This window comes from Pocillopora damicornis, chromosome 4, assembly GCF_964200805.1.
Source record: "Pocillopora damicornis chromosome 4, jaPocDami1.2, whole genome shotgun sequence".
NCBI classification, from domain to species: Eukaryota; Metazoa; Cnidaria; class Anthozoa; order Scleractinia; family Pocilloporidae; genus Pocillopora; species Pocillopora damicornis.
Window position 1 is genome coordinate 29,752,425 of NC_142673.1, and position 15,982 is coordinate 29,768,406.

At 36.7% G+C, this 15,982-nt stretch overlaps 2 protein-coding genes across 3 annotated transcripts; one reads left to right on the forward strand and one right to left on the reverse strand.

Moving 5' to 3' along the window:
• The first annotated feature begins 6,313 nt into the window (after nucleotides 1-6,313).
• On the forward strand, nucleotides 6,314-10,593 carry LOC149047637 (14 kDa phosphohistidine phosphatase-like). The gene is made up of 3 exons (XM_089204026.1): nucleotides 6,314-6,433; nucleotides 7,217-7,344; nucleotides 9,123-10,593. The coding sequence occupies exons 1-3, from the start codon at nucleotides 6,415-6,417 to the stop codon at nucleotides 9,216-9,218; spliced, it is 243 nt and encodes an 80-aa protein (XP_089060152.1). The 5' UTR covers nucleotides 6,314-6,414; the 3' UTR covers nucleotides 9,219-10,593.
• On the reverse strand, nucleotides 9,607-13,761 carry LOC149047638 (uncharacterized). 2 transcript variants are annotated; one of them, XM_089204025.1, is made up of 4 exons: nucleotides 13,639-13,761; nucleotides 12,083-12,618; nucleotides 10,528-11,333; nucleotides 9,607-9,842 (listed from the first exon to the last, which is right to left on the reverse strand). In XM_089204025.1, exons 2-4 carry the CDS (start codon nucleotides 12,557-12,559, stop codon nucleotides 9,806-9,808), a joined length of 1,320 nt encoding a protein of 439 aa, XP_089060151.1. In that variant the 5' UTR covers nucleotides 12,560-12,618; nucleotides 13,639-13,761; the 3' UTR covers nucleotides 9,607-9,805. The 2 variants fall into 2 exon arrangements, with proteins under 2 accessions (XP_089060151.1, XP_089060150.1); XM_089204024.1 differs by lacking the exon at nucleotides 9,607-9,842 and having other exon boundaries at nucleotides 10,377-11,333.
• Nucleotides 13,762-15,982: the final 2,221 nt, after the last annotated feature.

Genomic DNA, 15,982 nt, shown 5'->3' on the forward strand with positions numbered 1-15,982 from the left:
AAATAGGGGGTTGCCCGCTAACAGGTCTGAACTTGCTCTATTGTTTTTAAAGTGGAATGATGGTCATACGACTGTCTCGTGATTTTTTTCAACCAATCATAGTTAATGATGTTTGCGGGCGGCCCAAGCTCCAGGTGTTTCTAAGTTTACTACAGGCACTTAGAAATGGATAACTCGCCAAAATGGGTTCTTTTTAATATAGTAAGCGGTCAGATAACAAGCGATGCACTGTGGTATTTTTATTGAGAATTTGACTGTATTTTTTATTCTTAGGAGCGGTCGTAAATATTTCCATCCAAACTCTTATAATTTCGCCATGACTCTTATTTAGCAAGATGATCATCACACAGCTGAAGCTTGGGCCGCCTGTGGTATATTTAGAAGGTCATGAATTAATTTTATCTTAAAAATGGCTGAGAGTGAAACTGGTTTAACCGATTTGGTGCATGATTTGGATTTAGAAGATGTGAATGACACTGGCTTTAAAAGAGATATCAACGTAAAAATCATCAACGGGTTTTATTACCAAAATGTGGCCTATTTGCTGACTATTGGATGAGGTTGTATTGTTATGACTGCTTTAGGACTGTCGAAAACTATGTTATTCAGAATGCATTCGTATATGAAATGTGCCTCAGTCGAGCCTTTGAAAAGTTTAAAGACGAAATGAGTATGAAGCGAGTTTCTGGTAGCCTCGAAGATTGGGTTGATTCGAGTTGTAGAGTTAAGAAAACAAGAGCTTGGCAACTTAGAATGTTTTACAAGCTTTTTAGTCCTTATAAAAAGGTGTTAAGATGTAAGTTACCATTTATATGGTTTGTAAGGAATGGTAAAACCGTTGTTGATTATTTTAAAAGTCATCATGAGGCAGCTCTAACATGGACTCATGAACTAGACTGTGCCTGTGAAACTTGCAAGATGTAAGCTGACACAACTGTGGCGTGACGTCACATCGTTCAGTAGAAATATTACATTAAAGGTGGGCCGTTATCGATGTGCCGTGACGTTGCATCTTCAAATTTGTCCATAAGCGTAAGATGCTATACCATCTTCATAAATATATCGCTCATCATCAAAGCAGCTGAGTGACACTTTATTTAGTTCATAGCCTCCGAGTTGATAAATTTAGTTTGGATGGTTCTTATTTTATGATATATGTGTTGCTTGTTGAATGGTACGTTTTTGTACTCTTCATGTTTGATGTTCTGTTTTATGATATTCTTTTAATGCCTTCTCTGTTTTGCCACCTTCAAGTGAAACGAAACCAAAATGAGATATCCAAAATTTTCATTTAAGCCTGTGACTATAGGAGTTGAACGACCACAGATCACTTACTTGGGTGTCAATTGAAATAAGTCACGCTAGATTGCTCCGAAAGAAAACGGAACTTGTAAACTTATAAACTCTTACACTTATATTTCTTTATTCTTTAACGGTTCAAATAAATAATATGCCTGATCTTTTATGGCTATCCGGTCGATAATTGAGCTCGAGGCTTATGGAGAAGGCTGATATCATGAGAAATTTACCTTACCGATTAATAGGCTGAACGTTTCCACATGATTTGACTTACAAGTCGAGCGATGTTTTTAGTATCCATTGTTTATAAGTTGATAATGATGTCGTGACAACTGCAGCCACGGGTCAGCTATTGTTAATGATGTCTAAATATAATTTTGAGCAAATGCAAGCTGATTCATTTTCACGTTGACTCGAGGACGAACACTCAATTTGTTTTTAGTTTTACAAGTTTTTTAGAGAGCAATATATCCAAACGTTATTTAATTAGATTTCCAATGTTATCAGGGTAATACAAGATTGAATTTATCATAACTGATCACATCAGTAAAAAATAATTCCTGTCAGTTAAATGTAGCTGAGTCACCTATCAACAGTAGAGAACTTGTGTGTTCCATGGTATTTGGCCTCGAGAACATCTTGGAAAAAGCTCTTATGAAAAACTTCCTCAATGAAGAAAATGACTCCTTCTCAGATCCACAGCTAGACTCAATCTATATTTGTACAACAAAAAGCAGTAAAACAGTACAGCCATTTCGCTCGTGCTCCTGAGCAGAGTTATCTTAAACATGAAAAAATCTTGCCTCTTCTCTTGTTATTAAAAATCTCCTCGACAGATTGTTCTTCCAGTAAAAACCCCACTGTTGGAAAAATATTTAGTTCATACATTTCCTTAATAATGGCATATTCCCAACACACAACCGCCATTGCCACTTATGGCACTGTGCTTAGTTCCTCGTGATGCAATTGATTTCATTGAAGTCTCGAAATCTTTCTACCTTTTGTTAAATGTATGAGTTTCCAGACGAGTGGTTACTCAACGTATGTTATAAGAGAAACAGTAGGAAATAGTTTTTCCCGCCATTTCATTATTATTTTGACATTTCAAACTCTTCAAACAGATTCAAATATCTTCTTTGACCCTACAAATCGTAATTTAAGAAGTCGATTGCAAATAAAAGTGGTATTCCACATAGAGACCGAGTTTTAAGCCGACGAATTCAGATTTTGCTACACTTTGCTCTCTATGTCATTCCTTTGTTTCTCGTTAAATTCGATATTTTCACCACTTAGCACCATTCTGCAACATGCATGGCTTTTTTCTATAAATGAACCATCGTTTGAGGACTGGCTTTCCGCCGTATTGTGATCGTTTACTGGTGGATGACATAGGCAAGGACATGTATGATATAAAGAATTATGACTTGAGGCAGTAGACTTCAGCTAAGATAATTACTAACGTTGCATACTCGAAACACCTTTAGAATAATTCAGGACCAAAATCTGTTTAAATTTACAATTCTCGTTTAGGGGAACGTCCGTGTACCTTATTGCCAATCAAATGATAGCGTTTATTTTCTTTTCATTTCTGCATACTTGCTAACTAACGGAGGAATAATAGTACTGAAGGCAGCTCTTTTAATCAGTTTCCTGTTGTTTCCAAATTAAGGGAGAAAACAATACACTTACCGATGCAAGATCTCTTTTAATCCTTTCTTAAATGATTATCCTTCTTTCATCCTCCTTCTTTGACACATTGCAGCAGAAATATGGAATAGTTATATTCAGTGTTTGAGTCCGAGGCGTCACAAGGATGGATCCGAGGGACAAAACCTCCAGCATGAGTGGTGGTACAGCAACATACAAACAGGAAAGGCTCCAAGTGTATGGCACCATGAGGTTTTCTGCCTCGTTAGGACCATGTAAATTTACAAGCACACGGACAGAAGAAGGCCTCCTGGATGGATATATAGCTGACTCAATGTTAAAATTGTTTTCTGACTTTGCTAAGCTGTTATAAAGCTCTTCATACGTGTGGATGCATGAGAGGGAATTAGGTGAGTTGTCGCAGTTATCGCTGAAATCTGCTCCAACTTTATGTCGACCAAAAACCAGCACCAGTTTGATAAGAGTAACCACAGCAAACCTGAACCACTGAGGAGACATGCTTGAATATCTTGATACTTCTTCTTTTCAGTCTGATCAGTTTGTAAAAGCATATGACAATATTTAGCCGATAAATAGAATAACGAGATTATTTCACGTTTCATGCATCATTAAATCTGCGTTCTATCATTGAATTACGCCAGTTTAGCCATTTTTCGCGGAAAATGATCAGCTTTGCTCGATATGACATTTTTTGTTGAATTTTGATACCTTGTTTAAACTTCTTTCTTTCGTAACGGGGAAAACTTCAGTAACACGATAGAAATTTCGATGGTTTATCGACACAAAGTTCACAGTTATCAGTGATGCAAAGGGTGCAATCCACAATAAAGGGGGTAAGTTTCTAAAGAAACTGTGGTGCTGTGTCGGTGGGAGAGTATAGCAGGTAATTTAGTGTTAACAACTGAGTTGAAAACGTAAATTAGCCACCGTAAAGGGTAAAAAAGCTGACGTTACGAGCGCTAGCCCTTCGCCAGTGTGAATGACAGGCTTTCCCTCTGACGAAGGGCTAACGCTCGAAAAGTCAGCTTACAAACTCTTTACGGTGGCCAATTTCCATTATCAACTCAGTTGATAAAAAAAATGATCTTGTTATATCAAATTTTATTTGGTATTTCCCCTTCCCTCTCACGAAGGCTTGACTTTCGAAATGTCAGCTTTAGAAACTCTTTACGCTGGTCAATTTGCATTATTATTTCAGTTGATAAAATCAAATTTTTTCTTTATGCATGTTTTCAAAGCGTTGTTGTGTTCGTCTTATAAGGCTGCGTGCAGTGGACCTAAGTTAAAACAGTGTTTTAATACCTACATATTCTCGCGGATTATTGAAATGAGATGCCATAGCTGATAATGATTTGTCCTTGAAATTTCTCAAATGCGCACAAAGTGTGCGAAGAACTTTTTCTGTTGATTACTAAAAGAAAATTAAAAGAGCTTATGGCTTCCGATCTTCCCTTTAAGGTTATTACGCAAATTAAAAGAACTTTGATTGTTATTACATCATCATTTTTATCAAGAAAGTTGCTGTCATTCATTAATCGCTTCATTCATTTCTTCTTCCCTTTCGATTTAATTCCCGAGGACTACCCCGTTAATTGGCCACGCTACTTGATTTCAATTGAATACTTTGGGTTATGTACGCATTTAAAAAAAATGCCTACGCAAGCTATTCTTGATCAAAGTGGGTAATGAACTTCCCCTTTCAAAAATAGCTTGAAATAAACTATTTAGAAAAAGAATAACACATAGTTACACTTGCCTGCGCCCTCCTTTACCTAATGAAGCTGCATGAATTGTAAACGGTAATGCCTGATTTGCGCGTCCTTCAGTTTGTGCTTGTCTTAATCGTGACAGACGTTCGCTGTTACGCACTTTGCTGCCCCTGTCATTTAATGAATTTTGACCCCAAGAAATGGCAGAAATCGTTATCTCTATCTAATTTAACATTTCTTATGTTTAGCAATTACTGCTTTTAAATCAAACTCGCGCATATATGATTAACAGTGGAAATTCTAATAGAATCCCTAGGCTAGTTGAAAAATTTCCTGCAAGAGAAGTTGTATGAATACAAATCAGCTTTGTTTGATCCACGTATACTTTTTGAGGCTGGTTATTCCATGTTAGCTGTCAAAAGACAATATTTTACGAGTGAAACTCGCTTAGATTACCGCTAGAGTTTATCACAGTTTCCATAGAGCATTAAGTGTCGAGTTAGTATATTGCTACTCCCTGTGGACAGGACGCAAGTCCATCGCAGAAAATCACCCTGCACATAAAAAAGCTAGTCCCTGAGAGTGTTATGGTACCCATTTATATTCCTGGGTGAAACGGGGCTTTAAAACGAATACTGAATGCTTTTCTTTCAACAGTGAATATATTCAAGAAGAATCTGTAGAGGATTTCTCGCGAATTTATGTAGAGAAACTATAGCTACAATGTGGCTTAAAAGATCGTTTGCGAAAAGGTTGTTGGCAACAGTTTATCTGCAGTAATTTGTGGTACAAGTCCCTACATTTTGGCTCGGCTAAATACTTAGTATATCGGCTGGATGTAAATAAAAGAACACGTTCACGATACTTCCGGTTTCCGGGAAATAACAATATCTAACTCCAGTAATTCGCGTCTAAGCTTCTATCGTTTGCCATTCTAAATAAAGCGTCTACTTATAAAAATTTCAAATCCATTCCTTTTGAAAACAAGGAAAACAATCAGCGCCGGAAACAGCTTAACTTCTTACCTAAACCTTCCTGATGTAACGACTAATGGCTTATTGTAAGCTCGACTGTCTTAATTTTATGTCTCGTGGTTATCACAGATGACCACGGAATCACTAATTCTAGTAACTAAGACCAAATTTTAGACATCAAAATCTCATATTGCGTCTAATAAATTTTAAATGCAAGGCTCTTTCATGGCTAAACTTGTATCAGCAAACCTTTCAGGTAATAAACAAACTCTCTTAACCCTGATCGTCTTTGCTTTTTGGTAGGCGGACTACAAGCTTATCACTAAAGAAAAATGGTATGAAACAGGTGGAGAGTACCTTCCCTGTAGAGAAGACTTCCAAACCAAACGATCAAGTGAAACGACACCAAATTGAGATATCCAAAATTTTAAATTAAGCCTGTGACGGCGAGAGTCCAACGACCACAGATCGCTTACTCGGGCATGAATTTAAATAGGTCACGCTAGATTACTCCGAAAGAAAACGGAAATTGTAAACTGTAAACTCATAAACTTATATTTCTTAATTCTTTAACGGTTTAAATTAGTAATATTCCTGATCTTTTATGGCTATCTACTCGATAATTGAGCTCAAGGCTAATGGAGAAAACTGATATCATGAGAAATTTACCTTACCGATAAATAAGCTGAAAGCCTCTTCATGATTTGACTTACAAGTCAAGCGATATTTTTAGTATCCAGTGTTTACAAGTTGATAAGGGTGTTATGACAAGTGTAGCCACAGGTCAGCTATTGTGAATGATTTTAATTACATTCTCGAGCAAATGCAAGCTGATTCATTCTCACTTCGACTTGAAGACGAATACTCAATTTGTTTTGAGTTTTACAAGCTTATCAGAGAGCAATGTATCCAAACGTTATTTAATTAGATTTGCAATGTAGTCAGGGTAATACAAAATTAAATCTATCATAACTGATCACATCAGTACAAAATAATTCCTGTCAGTTTAGTTTTTTCAGTCGCGTATTTGGCCCCAAGAACAGTAATATCTAGGAAAACCTAATATAAAAAACTTCCTCAACGAAGAAAATGACTCCTTCTTAGACCCGCAGCTAGCCTACTCAGTCTATATTTGTAAAACAAAAAGTAGCACAACAGTACAGCCATTTCGCTCGTGTTCCTGAACAGATTCATTTTAAACATGAAAACACGAAATCTTTCAGTCAGTTGTTAAATGTACGAGTTTCCAGACACGACTGGTTACTCAACGTATGTCATAAGAGACCGTAGTCGTGAACTTGAGAAAATTTATCACTTGTGCAGTGTTGGTTTCTAACAACACCACAAAGACTTTAACTACAAAGAAATTTCAATAGATCGTATGATCCGATTTGATTATGTTTAACTCAGGAGTTTGGGCGTGAAGTGATGTTCATTTTGCTTGTTGTTTATTATTTTGTCCATTTTCCTGTTGATTGTCGTCAGTGATGCGACTGACCAGTGTATAAAAGCCTGTGTTACATTATTGAATATTTTAAATAATTTCGTCCCACGTCTTTCTTTCAGCTGATATTTATGACAAAGTAGAGAAGGAAATTGGAGAGATGAAAATGAAAACTGAATGTTTAGTTGAAAGCAGAATACAACATGACAGACTCAGTGACAAGAAAATCTTTGTGTATGGTTATTCTGTGGTAGGTTTCATCCTCAAGATTAATTAGGATGTTCTGTTATTTTCGAACTGTTACGAGGTCATACCGCAGTCCGTGAGACCAAACTTGAGGAATATATCTAAACTACAAATTAAAATATCTTAACAACAGTGATAAATTAGAAAAATGTGTTTCAACAACCCCGGGACAGCTTCATAATGTTTTGAAGAACCCACAGTTTAATCTGAAGATGTTATGTAAACTGTGTTAGAGGGTAGTTTCATCCAGTGCAGCAGCCTGGAGAGCCTCTTTGTTTTGCATCTACATTTATACCTGATAAAAAGTTAATATTAAACTCTATTAATATGAACCTAGACATCGATAACTCAAGTTAGTACTTTCCCTTTTCTGTAAGATTGGGCAATTCGTTTAGCATATAACTGAGTCATAAGACTTGGGTAAAGCCAATAGTTATTCACCACACTAACGTGTTTTAATTGCAAAATTACTTTCGTATCACCGCCTAGATATATGTGCACGTGTTATTAGTAATCTTGCAAGCAAGCAAGCAGCAAGTTTATTTCTAGCATTAAGAAAGTTTTAGATTCCCTCCCACCCACACCATCGACAGTTTTGATCGTACCTTAATCTCTTTCGTGTTTGTAATTTATTCTTGATTACTGGACCTTTGGTTTAGTACATTCGTCCAATATCTTTGTTATGTAACAGTCCAGTGTGTTATTTATGTAAGATGGATACATTTAATAGTGTCTGGTCCCAAAACAAGCCTCTGTCTGTTGTGGTGTTTAGTTTTGATCTCAGATGCTCGAGTGGCAAAACCAAAGCTAAATTCATGGGCCATATAAATTCTGGACCTGTCATGTATTTTATTATTATTAGTAATGCATTTAGTCAATCCTTGTATCTGAAAGATATACTGATACACATATTTACTAAGTTGAATGCAGGGCCTTGAAGTTGCCATTGACAGCCATGCTACTAGTGTTCTTTTTGTACTTTTTATGTTATAGAGAAAGGTGGATTGATGGGTTAATTTTGATCCTAGTGTGTTCTTTATTCTAAAAACCATCTGGGTCTCATGCTGTGAGGGTAAAACAGGGTAGCAATTGCTCTGTAGGCAACTTTTTGGGGCCCACATAGCTAGAGTTTTTGGTTGTTTAACCCTTTGACCCTCTAAGAGTGACTAACATCTAATTTCTCCCAACAGTATCACCCCTGAATCACACATTAAGGTCATGGGAATAATGGCAATGATCGAAAACTAAAAAAGCCCTGGATTGTTTGGGAAATTCTTCTTGTCAGCACCTTAGGAAACATATAGCTAACAGTATGGAGAAAATGCATACCAATGTTGTTGTGTAAAGAGTTAAGGCCTGAATGAAGTTTGTCAGAACCTATTCTTGACATCTTGTTCCTGAGTGGAGAGAGTACGGATCATGTGTACTATAGGTGGCCTCGGTCGACATATCGACCGATACATCGGCCGACTGTCAACCGATAGTCAGTCGATTGCCGACCGATAGTCCACCGACAATCGACCGATATATCGGTCGATTGTCGGCCTATATGTCGACCGAGGCCACCTATAGTACACATGATCCGAGAGGACTTGTGAGAGTGAAACAATCTGCTAAGGAACACTATACTATGGCTTGGGCAGGAATTTAACCCAGACCCCTCAATACACGGGCCTTTAGGCAATCATATGTCAGTCTGTTGGTAATAAATAATTATTGGTGATACATGGTTTTCTCCATTTTTATGACTGACTTTCTGAAACAATTATGTTTAATTTTCAGGGGTTTGGAAGAGCAGATCACTCCATCACAGACGAGAAACTTAAAACAGCTTACCCAGATTATGAAAGTATTACCTTCTCCAATGAGGGTTATTAGAAACATGTTGAGAAGTCTAAATGTATTTATTAAGTCATATTTTGTAGTAATCATACTACTAAAAGATTAATTATTTGATACATTGTATAGGATAGGGCACTTAAAAAAAGGTACAACTTGAGGTCTTTGTATTTGGTAGTGCTTTCAGTAAGACTTGGTGCCTGTGTCAGAGCTCTTCAAGATCAGTTGTGTAGCAAAATACCTGAAAAAATCTTGACAGCTTTAATTTGGTAAAGAAAAAATAAAATTGATAAAATACTTAAAAGGAGATGTGTTATAAACTGATAGACCCCCCCCCCCCCTCAGTAATATTCATTTGTCCCCAAACAGGCTGATGCGGTAGAGTTTGTGTTTGTGTTCTGTTCCAGACCACCAGATTTGACAAACATTTTCCATTTTTAAACCAGAACAATTTTAGTTTCTTAAGAATGCCATATAGGGAAAGTCCTATGCAACCTCAAATCTGAATAAAAGCACTGTTTACAAGTTGGCTAATTATCCTCTATGCATGTACATTACTAACAGTTTTTTACGTGGATTCTAAAGAATCTTTCCAAGTAATGAATTTACATAAATTGCATCTAGAACTACTGTGCTACATTGGAGATGTAAACAAATCCAAACCTGTGAATGAGAAAGAAAAATTATACACTTCAAAAGGTACAAATATTATATACTTTGGTGGTAAACATTTTGCCAGTCAGCTAGGGCTTCATTGGTACAAAGTTATGCAAACTAAAGCTAGTTAAATTTATTCAATAGGTTGCTAAGGTTCGTTATCCAAAGCTGTTTTAGCACAAGATAAAAACTGAGATTATGATTTTTATAAACAGTGGTGTACTTCTTCAAATAGTTAGGAGTATAATGATTACGATCTTACCTAATTATACCATTACCTTGAACTGTTAGACAACATGTAAAATTTGTGATTAAGGAATAACTTCACCTTACAATATCATAACATTATCCAGCACTTAGGGAAAAAGGAAAAGATAAGTTTAGCCACAAGACTGGTTGCTATTTTGATACAATACCAAATACTCTTCATTAATTTACCAGAAAATGAACAGTTGATGAAGGGACCATTATTACTCAGATGTTTAGAGTGGAGGAAACATTTTTCCATTTGTTTACATAATTATACAATGATATCCAAGTTTACACTGTAATGATTTGAACATCTTGCCGCACAAGTGTTTCCATTTCTGTTCCACTGTGCTCTGGAGCATGACCATTTTCTTGTGATGAGTTAGGAGCCGAAACAGGACCACTTTTGCAATCTACAGATTTCTTACTTTTATTAACCCACCTCTTCCAATAGAGCCATGAAAAGAATATAGAGATTAAATACATCACTGCTTCTTTCAAAGCCTCATCAGCAGTTTGTCTTCCATTATATGACTGCCCAGCTAGAATTACAATAACAATAAGACCACAGACAGCTAGGAACCCAGCAAAACATGAAGAAAATGACTGACCTTTTGAGGCGTCATTTGAAGACATGTAGGTATAAAATGCAAAGGTTGAGATACCAATAAAAAGGCAAAGTACGAGCAGAACAACAAGACCCCAGATAGGATTCAGCATTATACCGACTAAGAGCCAACAAAAATGGTAGGTTGCTAAATTTGCACAAATGATGAAAAGAAGTGACTTCACCTTTACACTATAGTTATTCTGGTCGCTACCCCCACATTTCACCCATGTCACCAAAAAGACGATTACCCCAGCAAGCACAATGGTCGGTTGTATCAGTTCAATAATAATGAACATATAATAAGGAACCATTTTCTTATCGCTGCTACTTGTATGGACTGTTACATATCTTGGTATAATTAAAACAGTGATTATTACAAACAAAAACACACACAGGAAATCTACCGTATTTTTTCTATTGTTGTCCTTTTTTCCGAGCTCGTCCTGTTTTCTCGTTGTTGTAAAGGCCAACAATGGCCCAAACACTATTGAAAAGAGAGAGGAGAGGATTAAAATTAATCTTATTCGCCAACTGTGTTCTGTAACAGAGGAAATACTTGGTTGATGTCCCTCTGTGATACACTCAGCAGAATTCAGTTGGGGGTCTCTCATTGCTGGCCTAACAGCCAGATCTTGGAGCTATGAAACATAAGACAGAACTAAGTCAAATCAAACAAAAAGATGATTCTAAAAGAGTAAGCGAAAAAGAAGTGAAGATGAGCTATGGGATACTGGAAGGTTCGGAAAAATATTTAAAAACACAGAACAATGAATCCCTGTTGGTATGTCCAGCACCAAGTCATGGGTTCTTGGTCATAATAACAGTGTACATGCCCAGCATACATGCCAACTCTCTCGACTAAGCCTTAGGTCTTAGGGAAAAGACACGAATCTCCCTGACTCTGGCATAGTTTGCCAAACAACTCGAATAAAGGAAATATGAACCACTATCTCCGCAAAGATGGAGAGGCAAGAAAATTTTTTCTCCAGTTTAGAGAATCGTCGCGTTTCTGTTCATGGACTTAAAAGACAATTCTTTTTAACGGATTTGAATTTGATATTTGCTTTCATTTAAGAGACTTCCAGTTTGTAGGAGATATCGGAACAAAGATGCTAATTAACAAATTTAGATGAGGAGAGGGGAGAGGGGTGGGGACGTGTTCCAAAATCGTACCTATCCGAATTTCTCATTTTCCAAGGGGTACTAACATTTTCAGTTCCATGGATGAAGTTATAATAACTGAAGTAACAACTCTACTTTCAATTCTTTTCGGAGCAGATGTTAACAAGGTTTAAGGTGCAATGTTTTTTCCTGATTGGTTTTTTAATGTTCAATTAGAATATTTTTGCTATTTCGGTACATAATCTAAATTGGTCAAAGTACTTACAGCAGCTAGAGCGTCTTCGATGTGTTTTTTTAGTTTCCCTTTCGTCACATCACAGCAGGAAAGTGAAATTGTTATGTTAAGCTCCTGTGTTCGACTGGTCACCATGATTGACCATAAAGACCAAAATTCAAGAACTTTAGCAGGAAGAGCAGCATACAGGCAAGAAATACTCCACGTGTATTTGGCAGCAGGAGTTGAACTTTCCGTTTTGTTGGGGCCATAGACATTTACAAATACCCGCACTGAGGAAGGCCTCTTGGGTGGATAAAGAGCCGACTCGATGTTGAAACTGTTTTCTGATTTCGCCAAGATGTTGTAAACTTGTTCGTAAGTGATTTTGTTACAGGCATCAATTGGACTGACTGCACTTGTACAGTTATTGGTAGCTGTTGCTTGGGACATGTGTTTTGGAAATAGGTGCATTATCACAACTTGAATTAAGACGAGAAATTTGAGATCGATTCGCAAAAATGCCATCCTTGAAAAACAGTGGAGATTCTAATAGCTTTGAATCCCTTATCCAGTTCCAAAATTTCCTGCAAGAGAAGCGGAATGAATACAAATCAGCTTTGTTTGATGCACATTTACTTTTTGATGCTGGTTATTTCCTGTTAGCTGTCAAAACACAATATTTTATGAGCGAAAATAGCTTAGATTACTGCTAGAGGTTATCACAGTTTCCATATAGCATGAAGTGTTGAGTTAGTATACTGCTACTCCCTGTGGACAAGAGGCAAGTCCATCGCAGAAAATCACCCAGCACATAAAAACGTTAGTCCTTGAGAGTGTTATGGTACCCATTTATATTCTTAGGTGAAACGAGGCTTTGAAACGAATACTGAGTGCTTTTCTGTCAACTGTGAATATATTCAAGAAGAATCGGTAGAGGATTTCTCGCGAGTTCACGTGGAGAAACTAGCTACAGTGTGGCTTAGATGATCGAAACGCTTGCAGAAAGGTTGTTGGCCACAGTTTATCTGCAGTAATTTGTGGTACAAGTCCCTACATTTTGGCTCGGCCAAATACTTAGTATATTGGCTGGATGTAAATAAAAGAACACTTTCACAATACTTCCGGTTTCCATGAAATAGCAATGTCTAACTCCAATAATCCGTGTCTGTAAGCTTCTATCGTTTGCCATTCTGAATAAAGCCTCTTCTCATCAAAGTTCGAAATCAATTCCTTTTGATATAGACATTTAAGGAAAAAAATCAGCGCCGGAAACAGCTTAACTTCTTACCTAAACCCTCCTAACGACTAATGGCTTATCGTAGGCTCAACCGTCCTAATTTCATCTCTCGTGGTTATGATAGATGACCACGGAATCACTAATTCTAGTCACTAAGACCTCGCAAAAACATTGAGTTTTAGGCATCGAAATCTCATATTGTGTCTAATAAATTTGAAAAGTAGGGCTTTTTCATAACTAAACTTGTGTCAGCAAACCTTTCAGGTAATAAACAAACTCTCTTAACCCTGATCGTCTTTGATTTTTTGGTAGGCGGACGACAAGCTTACAACTAAAATAAAAATGTTATGAAACAGGTGGAGAGTACCTTCCCTGTAGAGAAGACTTCCAAACCAAACGATCAAGTGAAACGACACCAAATTGAGATATTCAAATTTTCATTTAAGCCTGTGACGACGAGAGTCCAATGACCACAGATCGCGTGAATTTAAATAGGTCACGCTAGATTACTCGGAGAGAAAACGGAAATTGTAAACTGCAAACTCATATACTTATATTTCTTAATTCTTTAACGGTTTAAATTAGTAATAAACCTGATCTTTTATGTCCATCTACTCGATAACTGAGCTCAAGGCTAATGGAGAAGGCTGATATCATGAGAAATTTACCTTACCGATAAATAGGCTGAATGCCTCCACATGATTTGACTTACAAGTCAAGCGATATTTTTAGTATCTAGTGTTTACAAGTTGATAAGGGTATTGTGACTACTGGAGCCACAAGTCAGCTATTGTGAATGATTTTAAATACATTTTCCAGCAAATGCAAGCTGATTTATTTTCACGTCGACTTACTCAATTTGTTTTGAGTTTTACAAGTTTATTAGAGAGCAATATACCCAAACGTTATTTGATTAGATTTGCAATGTAATCAGGGTGATACAAAATTAAATCTATCATAACTGATCACATCAGTACGAAATAATTCCTGTCAGTCTAGTTTAGCTAAGTCACCTATCAATAGTAGAGAACTTTTAGCCCCAAGAACAGTAACATCTGGGAAAAACCTCATATGAAATTACTCCTTCTTAGACCCGCAGTTAGACTCAGTCTATATTTGTACAACAAAAGGTAGCACAACAATACAGCCATTTCGCTCGTGTTCCTGAACAGAGTTTTTTTAAACATGAAAAATCTTGCCTTTTCCCTAGTTGCTAAACACACTCAGGATATGATCTTGTTCATTTTGCTTCTTGTGTATTATTTTGTCCATTTTCCTGCTGATTGTTGTTAGTGATGCGACTGACCAGTGTATAGAGGCCTGTGTTGTATTATTGAATATTTTTAATAATTTTGTCCCACGTCTTTCTTTCAGCTGATATTTATGACAAAGTAGAGAAGGAAATTGGAGAGATGAGACTGAAAACTGAATGTTTAGGTGAAGACAGAATACAACATTACAGACTCAGTGACAAGAAAATCCTTGTGTATGGTTATTCTGTGATAGGTTTCAGCCTCAGGATTAATTAAGATGTTCTATTATTTTCGATTTGTTACGAGGTCATACCGCAGTGTGAGACAAAACTTGTTTTTTTGAAGAACCTACAGTTTAATCTGAAGATGTTGTGTAAACTGTGTTAGAGGGTAGTTTCATCCAGTGCAGTAGCCTGGAGAACCTCTTTGTTTTGCATCTGCAATTATACCTGATAAAAAGTGAATATTTATCTCTATTAATATGAACCTAAACATCGATAACTGAGAGGTCTGGACTGGGCACAGGCAGAGTGAACGTTAATACTTTCCCTTTTCTGTAAGATTGAGCAATTTGTTTAGCATGTAAGTCATAATACTTGGGTAAAGCCAATGGCTATTCACCACGCTAATGCGTTTTTATTACAAAATTACTTTAGTATTACTGCTTAGATATATGTGCACGTGTTTTTAGTAATCTTGCAAGCAAGCATGCAACAAGTTTATTTCTAGCATTAAGAAAGTTTTTTATGTAATAGTCTAGTGTGTTATTTACGTAAGATATATACATTTAATAGAGTGTTTGGTCCCAAAACAAGCCTCTGTCTGTTGTGGTGTTTATTTTTTATCTCAGATGCTCAAGTGGCAGAACCAAAGCTAAATTCATGGGCCATATAAATTCTGGACCTGTCGTGTATTTTATTATTAGTCATTCAGTCAATCCTTGTATCTGAAAGATATACTGGTACACATATTTACTAAGTTGAGTGCAGAGCCTTAAAATTGTCATTCAGCCATGCTGCTTAAGTGTTCTCATTGTACTTTTTATGTAGAGAAAGGTGGATTGATGGGTTAATTTTGATCCTTTAATTTGTGTGTGTACATGTTTAATTCCCTGTGTTCTTTATTCTGAAAACCATCTGGGTCTCATGCTGTGGGGGTAAAACAGGGTAGCAATTGCTCTGTAGCCAACTTTTTGGGGCCCACATAGCGAGAGTTTTTGGTTGTTTAACCCTTTGACCCTCTAAGAGTGACTAACATCTAATTTCTCCAAACAGTATCACCCCTGAATCACATACTAAGGTCATGAGAATAATGGAAATGATCAAAAACTACAAAAGCCCTGGATTGTTTGGGAAGTTCTTCTTGTCAGCACCTTAGGAAACATATAGCTAACAGAATGGAGAAAATGCATACTAATGTTGGTGTGTAAAGGGTTAAGGCCTGAATGAAGTGACTATG

Bases quoted from the DNA above. Each gene is read 5' to 3' on its own strand.
- LOC149047637 (XM_089204026.1), top strand. The intron at 7,345-9,122 runs GTAGGTTTCATC...TTTAATTTTCAG, and splicing joins TTGTGTATGGTTATTCTGTG to GGGTTTGGAAGAGCAGATCA.
- LOC149047638 (XM_089204024.1), bottom strand. From the start codon at position 12,559: ATGGCATTTTTGCGAATCGATCTCAAATTTCTCGTCTTAATTCAAGTT. The intron at 11,334-12,082 runs GTAAGTACTTTG...TATGTTTCATAG, and splicing joins TCGAAGACGCTCTAGCTGCT to CTCCAAGATCTGGCTGTTAG.